This window comes from Protopterus annectens, chromosome 14.part0, assembly GCF_019279795.1.
Source record: "Protopterus annectens isolate FY-2018-M chromosome 14.part0, PAN1.0, whole genome shotgun sequence".
In the NCBI taxonomy this organism is placed as follows: domain Eukaryota; kingdom Metazoa; phylum Chordata; order Ceratodontiformes; family Protopteridae; genus Protopterus; species Protopterus annectens.
The window spans coordinates 198,547,815-198,564,719 of record NC_056748.1 but is presented as its reverse complement, the minus strand read 5'-3'; the positions used below and the strand labels follow the sequence as shown (position 1 = coordinate 198,564,719).

The window sequence follows — 16,905 nt, the reverse complement described above, 5'->3', positions numbered from 1 at the left end:
TGAAATCCTGCTCTTGGTTTCCTCTAACTATAAGGGTATGAGCACAGATCTACAGATTCCTTTCTACTCACTAAGATTGGTTTTAAAGACAGACAGGGAGTTAAGTTATTTGACATGAAGCAGTAGCTTATTCCACAGACAGAGGATCATTTGGGAGCCATTGTACCTACAGGTTTGGTTTATACTGCGGCGCATTTTTAGTCTTTATAACAGATAGTGGTAGAATTATTATTATTATTCGTTTTTTAGAGGCATAAGTGGCTAAGGAGGAATAGGTCTTTCACAGCCATGCAGTTCAAGTAGCCACAACTGCATAAGAATGTATAGCAGATGGAATAAAGTTGTAAAGTTCTTAGTCGGTCGGTGGTAACTAAGGAGTTCATACCCAAGCCATTCTTGGTTATAAAGTTTTTTAAGTCTTTCTGGGTGGTTGAATTGTTTGAATAGGTACATGGTGAAGGGGGTACTGAATTCTATTATTAGCGTAATTAGTGATGAGTAGAGGATAACAACAACTTTCTTGGATCTGGACACTCGGCCGTTAGTAATTAGATGGACTTGGTAAAATGATTTCCTAACAAAAGCTGATACATGGTGTTCATTTGATAACTTCCTGTCCATAAATATGCTTAGGTCCATATCTGCTATGTAATAGGTGCAGTGGCATTCCCTTTACCAAACGAGGACTACACTATTCACTGATTATGAGCTCATGGTCATGACAGCTACAACTAGTGTGACTTATACCACCTTGTGGGATATTTGCATCAACTGGAAAGGTAATGACAGGGCTGTATATTCAGTCTTCAGCAAACCTTGTCAGCACTTTATGTCAGCTTAAAAATCAGAGAAGTATGTGATGAAGAACAGGGTACCCATTATAGAGCCATGTGGGATGCCACTAGTGACAGGTCTTTTAGAGAAAAGTGTGCCACCTACCTTCACTGTATGTGTGTTCTGTCAGACAAAGTTTGCTATCTGGTAGGTTATATATGGGTTAGTTTTCATGTGTATGAGCTTCTCAATTATACCAGAATGTGGGATAGTGTCAAAGGCAGTAGTTAAATAAATGTGGGATGAATGTACATATTTGCCATTATCCATCACTGCAACCATCCCACCAATGAAGTCTACCAGCTCAACAGAGAGCAGCTACACTTTATAAAGCCAAACTGATTTGGTTCACAGCTTTTACATTTCATGAAGTAATCAGAGAGAACAAGGAAGTAGGCTTTAAAGAAATCCCATGAGGTTTGGATGGACTCATAGGCTGGGTTCTATAGGAGAATGTGTTATCCCGATGGTGTGCTTTAATCACAGAATGGGGGGGGGGGGCAGCACTGGTTCTGAAGCAAGTAGGAATTATATTTGTTATCAGATGGTTAAATATGCTGGAACCTCTACTCAAAGGATGCATAATTTTGTCAAAAATGTTGGCATTATTAAAGATATACAACTGTTATACATATTTGTTCTTAGTTGTCTGTTTGTCAGTTAATGGTCTCATATAGTTGAAGTCAACCAGGATGATTGCATTAGGGTCATTATGTAATGACTCTGGCATGCTGAGCTATGTGTCACAAATAGTGGGAAACATAGAAGAGGTTTACTGTAGGAAGTAATACATTAATTGGACTTTTTTCTTAAACCACGGATATCCAGGAGTTTGAAGTTATTTTGAAGCAGAACTTGCTGCATGTTAATGGGATTGTGGATACATACGGAAACATCCCCACTTTACCCAGAGGATCTGAACAAATGATAGTGACTAAATGCAGGAAAAGAAGGAGTGCCTATTCATTTAAATATGTAATGTGTACCAGCTACCCACCTGGGAAGTGACATATCGGTTCTGTAGCTCTCGTGCATGTTTATCTTTCAGATGGAGCATGGTCTTTGCCCTGCATTTTGTACTACTAGTGCTACACACTTTGTATTGTCTTTTTCAGAATTTTGTTATCTGAATGATATTATACATGAGGTTATAAGGCTACACATGTAGATGTAGCTATAATGTCAGATTCAATGACAGTGAGATTTTCTGTCCCCATTACTTATAGTTAGATAGAAAGTTAGATAAATCGGATTACCTTTAAAACTGTGATTTGCAGAAGGGTGAACAGCAGATTTCCAAAAGGTAGTTTGCAAGATTTGCAAACGCCAAACGGAAAAAGGGTTGAATGTGCAATGAGCGAATGCACAGTGAGATTTGCTCATTGCACATTCGACATTCAGGGGCAGATTTCACTATAGTGGGGATCGGGAAATCGTTCCTTTCCCCACTGTAGTGCGATCTCGGAGTTAGAATAATAAAGTAGGGGGGGTTCAAAAAACAGCGAATCTGATGTTTGATTTGCTGTTTTTTTAACCTGTAGGTCTGTCGACAGTGTCATCTTCATGGTTTCGAGTCGCTCATATGAGCACTCGAACTAATGCAAATCGCGGTTTTTAAAGCTAAACCAATAAATCAATGTAGGTAGACATCTATCTATCTATCTATCTATCTATCTATCTATCTATCTATCTATCTATCTATCTAATCTATCTTTCTCTCTGTCTCTCTTTCTCTATATATAGGGTCTACTTTACATGGTCGACATTTTAGAAAGTCAACTTTCATATGGCCAAGACCATATGATCGACTTTCAGAATGCTGACTATGTAAAGTAAACATAAATACACAACAAACACTTACCTTAAACTGTTAGCAAAGGGGCTCTGCCCCCCACACCCTCCGTAACTTAAATATACCAACTCCAAGATCACACTACAGTGCGGAAGTGGGAAATTTTCCCATTCCGCACTGTGCGGAGATAGCGGTTCCCCATGGTTGGCTTTTTAAAAGACGATCATATGATCTTGGCCATAAGAAAGTCGACTTCATGAAAAGTCGACCATGTGAAGGGGACCAATATACACATATATATATATATATATATATATATATATATATATATATATATATATATATATATATCCCTCTTGCATCACCCTTGTTAGAGGCTATGACCCCACCCCCAGATAATTATATATACTACTTCAAAGATTGCACAATCCCAGGGAAAGGGCATAACCTAATACCTAGGGATTGTCAATCTCACATATATGTCAATCATCTGTTTGTGTCAACCAAACAGATATTGACTTTTGAATAATATATATATATATATATATATGTGTGTGTGTGTGTAGAGAGACAGAGAGAGATCTATGCATGTGTGTGTGTGTGTGTGTGTGTGTGTGTGTATATATATATATATATATATATATATATATATATATATATATCTATCTATAGAGAGAGAGAGAGATAAAAACACACACACACACAAACACACACACACACACACACACACACACACACACACACATGTATACATATTAACAGCACATGGATATACCTATGCATGGATTTCTTGGACGATAAAAATATCACCTTGACTACATATACTGCTTCTTGTCCTATTTCAGTCTGTAACACTCTAGGGGCATTTCAGGAAATTCACCTGTTATAACACAGGAATGCTTTTTATTACTCAATCTGAAATTCTCTACAAGGGCATCTACTTACCACTCAAAGTCATATGCTGTACAGGCACAAGGTTCTGATCTCATTGCTCCAACAAATTCTTTTCCCACCATGCAACGTGTTTCTGTTTTACGTCTTTTGTATGATCTCTTCTCTCCCATGATGCATAACTCTCCCTTAGAAATGGAAAATAGAACAAATATGAAAATGATTCAATAATCCATTGGCTTTTCATAGTCAACCTTGGCAAAAGTGAATATTCAAATAGTGAAGACATCAAATGATATCATTAAAAAGAACTTATGTTCAGGCTAATGGCTGATGTGTTAAATACGTTTCTCAAAAGGGAAACCTTGAAAGACGTGCTGAACTAATAAGAGCTATAAAAAACAAGCTGTGCCTTTGTCTATTTGTATAGGTATTTAGAATTCATGCATCACAGATTCTGATACATGAGAAAAGATGTGGATTATATCAAACATGGTATAGAATGGGTTGAGAGTAATAGAATTAAGGAGTAAATCAAACCTAAAAATACAAACATACCTCCAAAAACAGGTACATCATGTAAGGGGTAAATCAGACCTGAAAATTGCTATGTTCCTCCAACATAGGTATAGTTAAGATGTCTGAAGTACCTTCAAGTGTCATGCGGCTGCAGCAGTCAGCCTGAAAATGTTTTTTTTCCACAAGTTAGGGTAATTGGGACATTGAGTCAAGAGTAGTTAGATATTCTAGATGATTAATATATGGTACTCTGATAACAAGGATGAAAAGGATCTAAATGGAGAATGAAAATCTATATCTGAATAGTACCATGTCAATAACGATACTGCAGAGACATATCAGAGACCCAGTCATGTCTGGCAGTCTATCATATGCATCAGTCATTCTAATAATAAAGAAAATAACTGCGATTTACTGCTGGTGGGAGAAGGATACATCAGAACTACAGAGCATGGAAAAATTATGACATCCGATATCTAGGATTTGTAGGCTTTCAAGACCGGAGAATTTGACCATTTTTTTTTCAAGAACAGTTTTAAGAAAAACACTGTGCAGCTATGCAGGGAATTTTTCCCTGTGTTCATGCCAGTCTACAGTCTGCTTTATCATGCAGTAGCTGAGAACAGCTGTAGTATGAGGGAATTACATGAACAGCTGTAGTATCAGAATTACATGAACAGCTGCAGTACGAGGGAATTACATGAACAACTGTAGTACGAGGGAATTACATGAACAGCTGTAGTGTCAGGGAATTACATTAACAGCTGTAGTGTCAGGGAATTACATAAACAGCTATAGTATGAGGGAATTACATGAACAGCTGTAGTATGAGGGAATTACATGAACAGCTGTAGTATCAGGGAATTACATAAACAGCTGTAGTATGAGGGAATTACATGAACAGCTGTAGTATGAGGGAATTACATGAACAGCTGTAGTATGAGGGAATTACATGAACAGCTGTAGTATCAGGGAATTACATAAACAGCTGTAGTATCGGAATTACATGAACAGCTGTAGTGTAAGGGAATTACATGAACAGCTGTAGTATCAGGGAATTACATGAACAGCTCTAGTGTCAGGGAATTACATGAACAGCTGTAGTATCACGGAATTACATGAACAGCTGTTGTGTCAGGGAATTACATGAACAGCTGTTGTGTCAGGGAATTACATGAACAGCTGTAATATCAGGGAATTACATGGACAGCTGCAGTAATGGAATTAAATAAACAGCTGTAGTATCAGAATTACATAAACAGCTGCAGTACGAGGGAATTACATGAACAGCTGTTGTGTTAGGGAATTGCATGCTCAGCAGTAGTATCAGGGAATTACATGAACAATTGTAGTGTCAGGGAATTATATGAACAGCTGTAGTGTCAGGGAATTACATGAACAGCTGTAGTGTCAGGAAATTATATGAACAGCTGTAGTATCAGAATTACATGAACAGCTGTAGGGTAAGAGAATTACATGAACAGCTGCAGTATCAGGAAATTACATGAACAGCTGTAGGGTAAGAGAATTACATGAACAGCTGCAGTATCAGGAAATTACATGAACAGCTGTAGTGGCAGGGAATTACATGAACAGCTGTAGTATGAGGGAATTACATGAACAGCTGTAGTATCAGGAAATTACATGAACAGCTGTAGGAATGGAATTACATAAAAAGCTGTAGTATCTGGGAATTACATGAACAGTTGTAATATGAAGGAATTACATGAACAGCTGTAGTATGAGGGAATTACATGAACAGCTGTAGTGTCCGGGGAATTACATGAACAGCTGTAGTATCAGGGAATTACATGAGCAGCTGTAGTATGAGGGAATTACATGAACAACTGTAGTGAATTATATGAACAGCTGTGGTTCAGGGAATTACATGAACAGCTGTAGCATCAGGGAATTGCACGAACAGCTGTAGTGTCAGGGAATTACATAAACAGCTGTAGTATCAGGCAATTATATGAACATGTATAGTATCAGGGAATTAGATGAACAGCTGTAGTGGCAGGGAATTAGATGAAAAGCTGTAGCATCAGGGAATTACATGAACAGCTGTAGTATCAGAATTACACGAACAGCTGTAGTATCAGGGAATTATATAAATGGCTGTATTGTCAGGGAATTACATGCTCAGCTGTAGTATCAGGGAATTGCATGAACGGGCGTAGTATCAGGGGAATTACATGAACAGTTGTAGTATGAGGGCATTACATGAACAGCTGTAGTGTCAGGAAATTACATGAACAGCTGTAGTATCAGGGAAATACATGAACAGCTATAGTTTGAGGGAATAACATGAACAGCTGTAGTATCAGGGAATCACATGAACAGCTGTAGTGTCAGGGAATTACATGAACAGCTGTAGTATCAGGGAATTAAATGAACAGCTGTAGTGTCAGGGAATTACAGGAACAGGCTTAGTATTGGAATTACATAAACAGCTGTAGTATCAGGGAATTACACGAACAGCTGTAGTATCAGGAAATTACTTGAACAGCTGTAATGTCAGGGAATTACATGCTCAGCTGTAGTATCAGGGAATTACATGAACAGCTGTAGTATCAGGGGAATTACATGAACAGTTTTAGTATAAGGGAATTACATGAACAGCTGTAGTGTCAGGGAATTACATGAATAGCTGTAGTATGAGGGAATAACATGAACAGCTGTAGTATCAGGGAATCACATGAACAGCTGTAGTATCAGGGAATTACATGTATGACTTGCTCTGTAATCCATACTGCAGTTTGCAGTTGTCAGGACCTCAATGGATTTGCTGGTTTGGTTATTTTTTTGCCTGCTTCTGTTGATCCAAAAGTTTCAGCTGGAATAAGTTCATTTTTATTACATGTCCAGGAAGAAAAGTGTCAGGGAGTTACATGCTCAGCTATAGTATAAAGGAATTACATGAACGGCTGTTGTATCAGGGGAATTACATGAACAGCTGTAGTATGTGGGAATTACATGAACAGTTGTAGTATGTGGGAATTACATGAACAGTTGTAGTGTCAGGGAATTATATGAACAGCTGTCGTGTCAGAGAATTACATGAACAGCTGTAGTATCAGGGAATTACATGAACAGCTGTAAAATCGGAATTGCATAAACAGCTGTAGTGTCAGGGAATTACATGAGCAGCTGTAGTATCAGGGAATTACAAAAACAGCTGTAGTGTGAGGGAATTACATGAGCAGCTGTAGTGTCAGGGAATTAAATGAACAGCTGTAATATCAGGGAAATACTTGCTCAGCTGTAGTATCAGGGAATTACATGAATGGCTGTAGTGTCAGGGAATTAGATGAACAGCTGTAGTATGAGGGAATTTCATGAACAGCTGTAGTGTCAGGGAATTACATGAATAGCTGTAGTGTCAGGGATTACATGAACAGCTGTCGTGTCACGGAATTACATGCTCAGCTGTAGTATAAGGGAATTACATTAACAGCTGTAGTGTCAGGGAATTACATGAACAGCTGTAGTATGAGGGAATTACATGAACAGCTGTAATGTCAGGGAATTTCATGAGCAGCTGTTGTATCACAGAATTTCATGAACAGCTGTTGTATCAGGGAATTACATGAACAGCTGTAGTATGAGCGAATTACATGAATACCTGTAGTATGAGGTAATTACATGAACAGCTGTCGTGTCAGAGAATTACATGAACAGCTGTAGTATCAGGGAATTACATGAAAAGCTGTAGTATCGGAATTACATGAACAGATGTAGTATCAGGGAATGAAATAAACAGATGTATTATCAGGAAATTACATGAACAGCTGTAGTGTCAGGGAATTATATGAACATCTCTAGTATCAGAGAATTAGATGAACAGCTGTAGTATGACGGAATTACTTGAACAGCTTTAGTATCAGGGAATTACATGAACAGCTGTTGTGTCAGGGAATTACATGCTCAGCTGTAGTATAAGGGAATTACATTAACAGCTGTAGTGTCAGGGAATTACATGAACAGCTGTAGTACGAGGGAATGACATGAATAGTTTTAGTGTCAGAGAATTACATGAACAGCTGTAGTATCAGGGAACAGCATGAACAGCTGTTTTATGAAGGAATTACATGAACAGCTTTAGTGTCATGGAATTACATGAACAGCTGTAGTGTCCAGGAATTACTTGAACAGCTATAGTAATGGAATTACATGAATAGCTGCAGTGTCAGGGGAGTTACACGAACAGCTGTAGTATCAGAATTATATGAGCAACTGTAGTATGAGGGAATTACATGAACATCTGTAGTGTCAGGGAATTATATGAACAGCTGTGGTATCGGAATTACATGAACGTAGTATCAGGGATTATATGAACAGCTGTAGTGTTAGGGAATTATATGAACATCTATAGTATCAGGGAATTAGATGAACAGCTGTAGTGCAAGGGGAAGTAGATGAACAGCTGCAGTACAACGGAATTACATGAACAATTGTAGTATCAGGGAATTACATGAACAGCTATCATATCAGAATTACATGAACAGCTGTAGTATCATGGGAATTATATGAATGGCTGTATTGTCAGGGAATTACATGAATAGCTGTAGTGTCAGAGAATTACATGAACAGCTGTAGTATTTGGGAATTACATGAACAGCCATAGTATCAGAATTATATGAACTGCTGTAGTATCAGGGAATTACATGAACAGCTGCAGTATCTGGGAATTGCATGAACAGCTGTAGTGTCAGGGAGTTACATGCTCAGCTATAGTATAAAGGAATTTCATGAACGGCTGTAGTATCAGGGGAATTACATGAACAGTTGTAGTATCAGGGGAATTACATGAACAGTTGTAGTATGGGGGAATTACATGAACAGTTGTAGTGTCAGGGAATTACATGACAGCTGTAATATCAGGGAAATACTTGCTCAGCTGTAGTATCAGGGAATTACATGAATGGCTGTAGTGTCAGGGAATTAGATGAACAGCTGTAGTATGAGGGAATTACATGAACAGCTGTCATGTCAGAGAATTACATGAACAGCTGTAGTATCAGGGAATTACATGAACAGCTGTAAAATCGGAATTACATAAACAGCTGTAGTGTCAGGGAATTACATGAGCAGCTGTAGTATCAGGGAATTACAAAAACAGCTGTAGTGTGAGGGAATTACATGAACAGCTGTAATATCAGGGAAATACTTGCTCAGCTGTAGTATCAGGGAAATACTTGCTCAGCTGTAGTATCAGGGAATTAATGAATGGCTGTAGTGTCAGGGAATTAGATGAACAGCTGTAATACGAGGGAATTACATGAACAGCTGTAGTGTCAGGGAATTACATGAACAGCTGTAGTATCAGGGATTACATGAACAGCTGTAGTGTCAGGGAACTATATGAACATCTATAGTATCAGAGAATTAGATGAACAGCTGTAGTATGACGGAATTACATGAACAGCTGTAGTATCATGGAATTACATGAACAGCTGTCATATCAGAATTACATGAAAAGCTGTAGTATCATGGGAATTATATGAATGGCTGTATTGTCAGGGAATTACATGAATGGCTGTAGTGTCAGAGAATTACATGCTCAGCTGTAGTATAAGGGAATTACATGAACAGCCGTAGTGTCAGAGAATTACATGAACAGCTGTAGTATCAGGGAATTACATGAACAGCTGTAGTATCAGGGAATTACATCAACAGCCATAGTATTGGAATTACATGAAGAGCTGTTCTATCAGGGAATTACATGAATGGCTGTAGTATCAGAGAGTTACATGAACAGTTGTAATATGAGGGAATTACATGAACAGCTCTAGTGTCAGGGAATTACAGGAATAGCTGTAGTATCAGGGAATTACATGAACACCTGTAGTATGAGGGAATTACATGAACAGCTGTTGTATCAGGGAATTACATGAACAGCTGTAGTATCAGGGAGTTATATTAACAGCTGTAGTATCAGGGAATTACATGAATTGCTGTATTTTGAGGAAATTACATGAACAGCTGTCCTGTCAGAATTATATGAACAGCTGTAGTATCAGGGAAATACATGCTCAGCTGTAGTATCAGGGAATTACATGAATGGCTGTAGTATCAGGGAATTACTTGAATGGCTGTAGTATCAGAAAATTACATGAACAACTGTACTATCAGAATTACGTTAACAGATGTAGTATCAGGGAATTACATGAACAGCTGTAATATCAGGGAATTACATGAACAGCTGTAGTTTCAGAGAATTACATTGACAGCTGTAGTGTCAGGGAATTACATGAATAGCTGTAGTATGAGGGAATAACATGAACGGCTGTAGTATCAGGGAATCACATGAACAGCTGTAGTATCAGGGAATTACATGTATGACTTGCTCTGTAATCCATACTGCAGTTTGCAGTTGTCAGGACCTCAGTGGATTTGCTGGTTTGGTTCTTTTTTTGCCTGCTTCTGTTGATCCAAAAGTTTCAGCTGGAATAAGTTCATTTTTATTACATGCCCAGGAAGAAAAGCCCCAGCATAACAACCCTAATAATTTTAATTGTCAGTTCCTCCCCTACCACCTGTTGACGATCAGATCCTCTGTTGTTTATTTGTTGCCATCAACAAGGCTGGAGAGCTGAAAGATAAGTCCTTTACTGAGTAAGCCATTGGGGCGTTTTGGGGTTTTTAAGTTCATTCCTAATGCTCACATGCTCTTATTCATCTCTGGGGTTGGGGTGGGGCGTGGCATGCAGTGAATCCTTGCAATGCACACAGCACCTTGGTTTGAGGTGAACAGCTCTGGAAAAAACACCTCTGCATGTTCCATAACTGCAAAAACAAACTCTTATCCTCAGGTGTAATGCTCATTATTCCTGTCAGCTGACCCCTCAAAATATCCCCAGGAAACCTTTGACACTAGTTGAGTTCAGGTCACCTGGGGTATAGTCAGGACTTTATCCCTCTTTGCCAAAAGAGCTAGAAATCAAAAAGAAAAAAACGTAATAAACAACGCTCACGCTAACAAAATCCTATAACAACAGAACTTAAGTATATAGATAAAATAAAAATTATGTCAGCAAAATACAAATATTTATCCATCACAGCATGAACCTATACAGTTAAATGAGTGGTTCTATATTAGAAGCTCGAAGGTGTACTTACCCGAATATGTAAACACTGACATATCTTCATCGAACTGCGAAAACATCGATCATCCTGAAGTGCATAATCCGAAACATCGAATCATCATGGTTCGCCCTTCTGTGGTATGGCTCCATAAGGTAAGTGTGCGATAGTTATGGACCTTAGGGTTAGGGTGCAGGTTAAGGTAAGTGCATAGATGTTAGTGTATGTGAGATTTAGTGCAGGGCTAGAAGTAGGGTTTTGTTAAGTGTATATGTGTGGGTTATTTAGTTTGTTTACGTATAGCTTCTTAAGGTAAATGTGTGATAGTTACAGACCTTAGGATTAGGGTGAGGTTTAAGGTAAGTGCATACATGGTAGTATTTGCAATATTTAGTGTAGGGTTAGAAGTAGGGTTTTGGTTATTTAGTATGTTTAGGTAGGTAGTATGTTGCAGGCAATGGGTGGGACAACTATGGCGGTTTGAGTTTTAGAATTTTGCGGTTTAGGGCATTCAGTGTATTCGCGGTTCGTGGAATATGTGTCTGTGTTTTCGTATTCGATGACTAGGGCTTTTGTGATTTTAATATAGACCCAAATAAGTAATAAATGAAGAGGAGAGAAGCAGCATATGGAGAATCGTTCTCTCTCTCTCTCTCTGTATATATATATATATATATATATATATATATATATATAAATATTATATATATATATATATATATATATATGTATATATATATATATATATATATATACATATATATACATATATGTAGATGTACTTCAAAACATCTCGCATTACCAGACTGTCGAATTGCACAACATCGAGACCAGAAAATCTAAAGATCACACCACTGAAACTTTACATGACCGACTTTTACTTTATCAAATACTCAAGTAATTGGTAACTCTTTACACAGGCTTCTATCCCTTTAAATATTCCTACAGTTTATGTAACCAACATGTTGCACATTTCCTTCAATGTTCTAGGAGCTGCAGTAACCTTCTATGGGACTATGTTACCTAAAAACCATAAGTAAATGCTTTTTATAAAAACCTTTACCTGGAATGTAGAAAGAAATATAACACTAAAGAAAGACTGGTACAATAACTATGCATCTAGTGGCTGCATGAATATCCATTGTGATTTAGCAAATTAGCTGAAACATTTTTTTTTATTTTACTTTTTTTGCAGGGGGCTGCACCCATCTGCACCCCCTGTGTGGTGGGGGGTCTGTACCTCCCACATCCCCTGCAAATTAAATATACCAACTCCAAGTTCACACTACATTATTGAAATGGGCACATTTACTATTCTGCCCATCTTAACCTTCAATGTTATGAAATTCTGTAATGTAAAACTCAATCACGTAATGTTTCAGTGTTGTGATGTTTCAATTTTCTGGTCTTCATGTTGCACAATTCAACAGTCTGGCAATGTGACATCTTGAAGTAGATCCATATATGTATATGTGTATATATATATATATATATATATATATATATATATATATATATATATATATATATATATATCTATATATAGGTTCCCCTTTTAATTTTGAAATACTGAAATCCCGAATTTCAGTATTTTGAAATTAAAATACCGAAGTCTTGAAATACTGGTAAACCAGAAGTGCGAAATTCAAAATCCCGAAGTACGGAGATTTTGAATTAGCACTTCTGGTCTTGTGGTGTGTGAATGTCAAGATGTGAGTTTGGGTATGTATGTATGTGTATGTCTGTTGGTTAGGGGCTTTAGTGTCTATCAGTGTGTGTTTTGACTGTGATGTGTGTGTGTGTGTGTGTGTGTGTGTGCGAGGGTGTGTACAATGTGTGGGAGTGAGTTGCTTGTGTGTGTCAGATTGTGTGATCTCGGAGTTAGTATATATAAGTAGGAGGGTGTGGGGGTGCAGTCCCCCACATGGGGTATGCAGGATGGCTTGCCCCACCTGCTTATATGTAGTGTAGGATATTATATTTGAGTTCGGCGGAAATGGTGTGTATGTGGTTGCGTGTGCTGTATCTGTAGTGTAACGTCAGGATTTTGAATTTTGCGGTTACGGTGTTTGGTGTCTTCGGCTATGTAACTTCGAAATACTGAAATTCGGGATTTCAGTATTTCGAATTTGCATAGTGAATCCATATATATATATAAATATATATATATATATATATATATATATATATACATACACACACACACACACACACACACACACACACACACACACACACACACACACAATGGGTCTACTTTGATTCACTGGAAAACTAATTTCACTGAATGTCAAATCACTGAAAACTCATTTCACTGAATCACATTTCACTGAATGTAAGTACTGTTGGGCAAATAAAACATATATGCCCTTTTCCCCACTGTAGTGTGATCCTGGAGTTAGTAAATATAATTGGGGGGTGTGGGGGGCATAGCCCCCATCCTACTTTTGGTTTTACATTGTTAGCTTTCTGTGAAATGACATTTATAAATATAAAAGCTAACTAAGTGGGGGGGCTACACCTCACACAACCCACAATGTGGGTGGCTGTGCCCCCCACACAACTCCCCTAACTATATCTAGTAACTCCAGGATTGCACTACAGTGGGGAAAAGGGCATATACATTTTATTTGCCCAGCAGTACTTACATTCAGTGAAATATGATTCAGTGAAATGAATGAGTTTTCAGTGATTTGAGCTTTCAGTGATTTTTTGAAGGTGAATTGAAATTCAGTGAAATGAGTTTTCAGTTAAAGAAAGTAGACCCATATATATATATATATATATATATATATATATATATATATATATATATATATATGTATATATATACAACCTGTGTTTGTGTGGATTTGCGTGAGTTTGCGCATCGCATACCACTTCTTAGCTAGGGTTAAACTGTTCCTTGCACCATAAAGTCTGCTTTTCATTTTTTTTCCTTAGAAGAAGCCAGTTACTTAGTTTTAGCACTTGAATCTACTTCCTCGTGCTCAGCACTTGTTCAGAACTTGTTGGAAGCACAAAACAAGCTACAAATTACTACAGCACTCAACCTTCCTCATTTTCCCAGAGGAAAACAGTTTTTGTATTTACTTTCTTCACTTGTCTAGAAGAAAATAATTTTTAGTACCTATTCTGGCATGTCCAAGAGTCAGCTCCCAGTGTTTTCTCCTGTCTACCTGATGAATCTGGGTATCTTTGGGCAATGTAGCAATTGCCTCATGTACACAGACAACCCTTTCCTCCCACCACCCAACACTACAACCTGTGAAAGATGCACTTATATAGGCAAACTGGAGGCAAAGCACTCTTCACCCAAGACTGGACTAGACAGTCAAGACGAAAAGGTAAACACTTGCACCACACCATGCTCATTACATAGTCCCACTAAACCTACAACACCAAAATCCACACAAACACAAAAACATTCACAGACGCTCTCAGTAATAATCGGCCAAAGCAACAGAGACCTCTAAAGCAGAATCACAAGCAGCCGCCACCCCCCAACTTAAACCAAATGACAAATAGCTCACAAACTCAGTGTGCCACTCAATCACAGCTCATAAGGCAAAACAACGTACCCAACACACTAGTCATAGGTGACTCTATAGTCAGGCACACTGATGTCCCACTCACCAGGCTAAACAAGGAGAAGGTTACTGTCAGCTGCCTGTCAGTTGCCAGGATCCGCCACATAACTCACACACTCAGGTCACTCCACAACAAGTACAAATATAACTCTGTCATTGTCCATGTTGGCGTGAATGACCTGAGATGTACCTCCCTGGACTAGATGAAAAGAGACATGGAAGAGCTCTCCGATCTATAAGAAAATGATGAGAAAACTATAGTGCTTCAGTTCTATCTGGTAGGTTATAGAGGAGTTAGTTTTCATTTGTATGAGCTTCTCAATTACAGCAAAATGTGGGATAGTGTCAAAGGCAGTAGTTAGATAAAGGTGGGTTGAATGTACATATCTGCCATTATCCATCACTGCAACCATCCCACCAATGAAGTCTACCAGCTCAGTAGAGAGCACCTTCAGTTAAGCAGATATAGCTCTGTAGGTCTATGAAGCATTTCATCAATGTTAATATCATGTATTTTCTGAAGGCTTAAAGAAGAACACACAGAAATCATACATGTGGTCTAAATCTCATGAGGTCTATCCATCTACCCATGAACCCTGTTTTTCTCATTTTTACACATGTGGTTGAGGTGTTACATTAACAGTGATAATCATCTAGAGCCAATGTTCACACAACGGGGTGGCCAGCTATATTACATTCTATGACTATCTAAGTGCCACATAACATGCTAATAAAAGTAACTCAATTATTAGCATGTTTACTCACATATCCTATGCCAAAGACATATATTACTAAATTGGATTTAGGAATAATTCATGACTTGGTGTGAGTAATGCTGAATTTACCATTGGCTGGTGTGGTTTGATAACTAGGGTGAAAGTCCATGTGATTCAACCAGACCACCCATAGGAAAATCCAGATTACCCCCCACACAGGAGTGTGCTGTTGGTATTACATAATGATATCATCTAAACAAAAAAAAATTCTTACCATTTCTGAGGACACGTAAACTTATATTTTGAAGTATTTTTCATGTATATGCTGATGCTTGCACAGTGCATAGTTGTTTATGCTTCTTTCCCCCAATGTGGTTCTTCTATTTAAATGCATGAAATACCTTTGGAGAGCAAGTGCATCTGAATTAAAGAATTTGTAACAAAAAAACACCAACTGTGGCTGCTGTCAGTAGCTGTGTCACAATTATGTATCAAATAAGCTGCAAATATTCTGGACAGTAACAGCTCTTAAAGTGTAGAATTTGTAACACAGGGAAAAAATAGCTGTTTTTCTCTGTCAGATATTTTTCTCTTTAAGTATGTTTGCTATTTGAACATAAAAGTTGAATACAATTAAAAAGCAAGAGCTCCACTCATTCGACTCTTTGACATTCTAAGGGTCTTCTGAACTGCTTGCCATAGCAATGCTCCTGTCTCATATGATTCCTCTTAACAATTTTTGCTATTTATCTTGATTTTCTTACATTAGTAAAGTGGTAGATGTTGAACAGAAAAACAGCATATATGACTGCCGTCAGTTTGGTAGCTGGTAGTCACACTGATATTTATTTTTGACATAACTGCTGAATTCACTTGCGTGAATAATGCTGCCATCTGCTAATTAACCTTCCAGTAACTAGTAGAATTATGTTGATACCTTGCTATGTGCTGGTGCTACTTCTCTATCTTCTTCTTCCTGCATTTTCCCGGTCAGGGGTCGCCACAGCAGATCACCTGTCTGCTCCTGATTGGCAGTGTTTTACGGTGTCGAGTTGCCAGCCCGGCACCCAACCTTCCACAGAAGGCACACACACGCATGCACTCATGCTTAGGGCCAATTTTAGAGTGTCCAATCCACCTACAGCATGTCTTTGGGATGTGGGAGGAAACCGGAGCACCCGGAGGAAACCCACGTGACCACAGGGAGGGAATGCAGACTCCACACAGAAGGCACCCCAGCCGAGAATTGAACTGGAGCATCTCTTGCTATGAGGTGGCAACACTAACTGCTGCACCACCGTGGCCACCCTCTGGTGCTACTGCTCCATAAGACTCTTTATTATCCAACCAGTATTCCTTCTTTGCCTAGGCTGTCTTTTCTATCTCCCACTTTTTCCTCACTGCTTCTTTCTTTTGATGACTGATACCTGACTTGGATGCCCCAGACTATGTTGAATAATCCTCACATATGCCATTT

General features: G+C 38.3%; 1 protein-coding gene across 1 annotated transcript in view; it reads right to left on the bottom strand.

Annotated features, from left to right (window-relative positions):
* LOC122788639 (VPS10 domain-containing receptor SorCS1-like) overlaps positions 1 to 16,905 on the bottom strand; it is a 1,297,464-nt gene that overhangs the window by 729,569 nt on the left and 550,990 nt on the right. Inside the window, exon 12 of the mRNA XM_044055539.1 lies at positions 3,572 to 3,705. Coding sequence (XP_043911474.1) covers positions 3,572 to 3,705 — 134 coding nt within the window. The remainder of the gene's footprint in view (positions 1 to 3,571; positions 3,706 to 16,905) is intronic.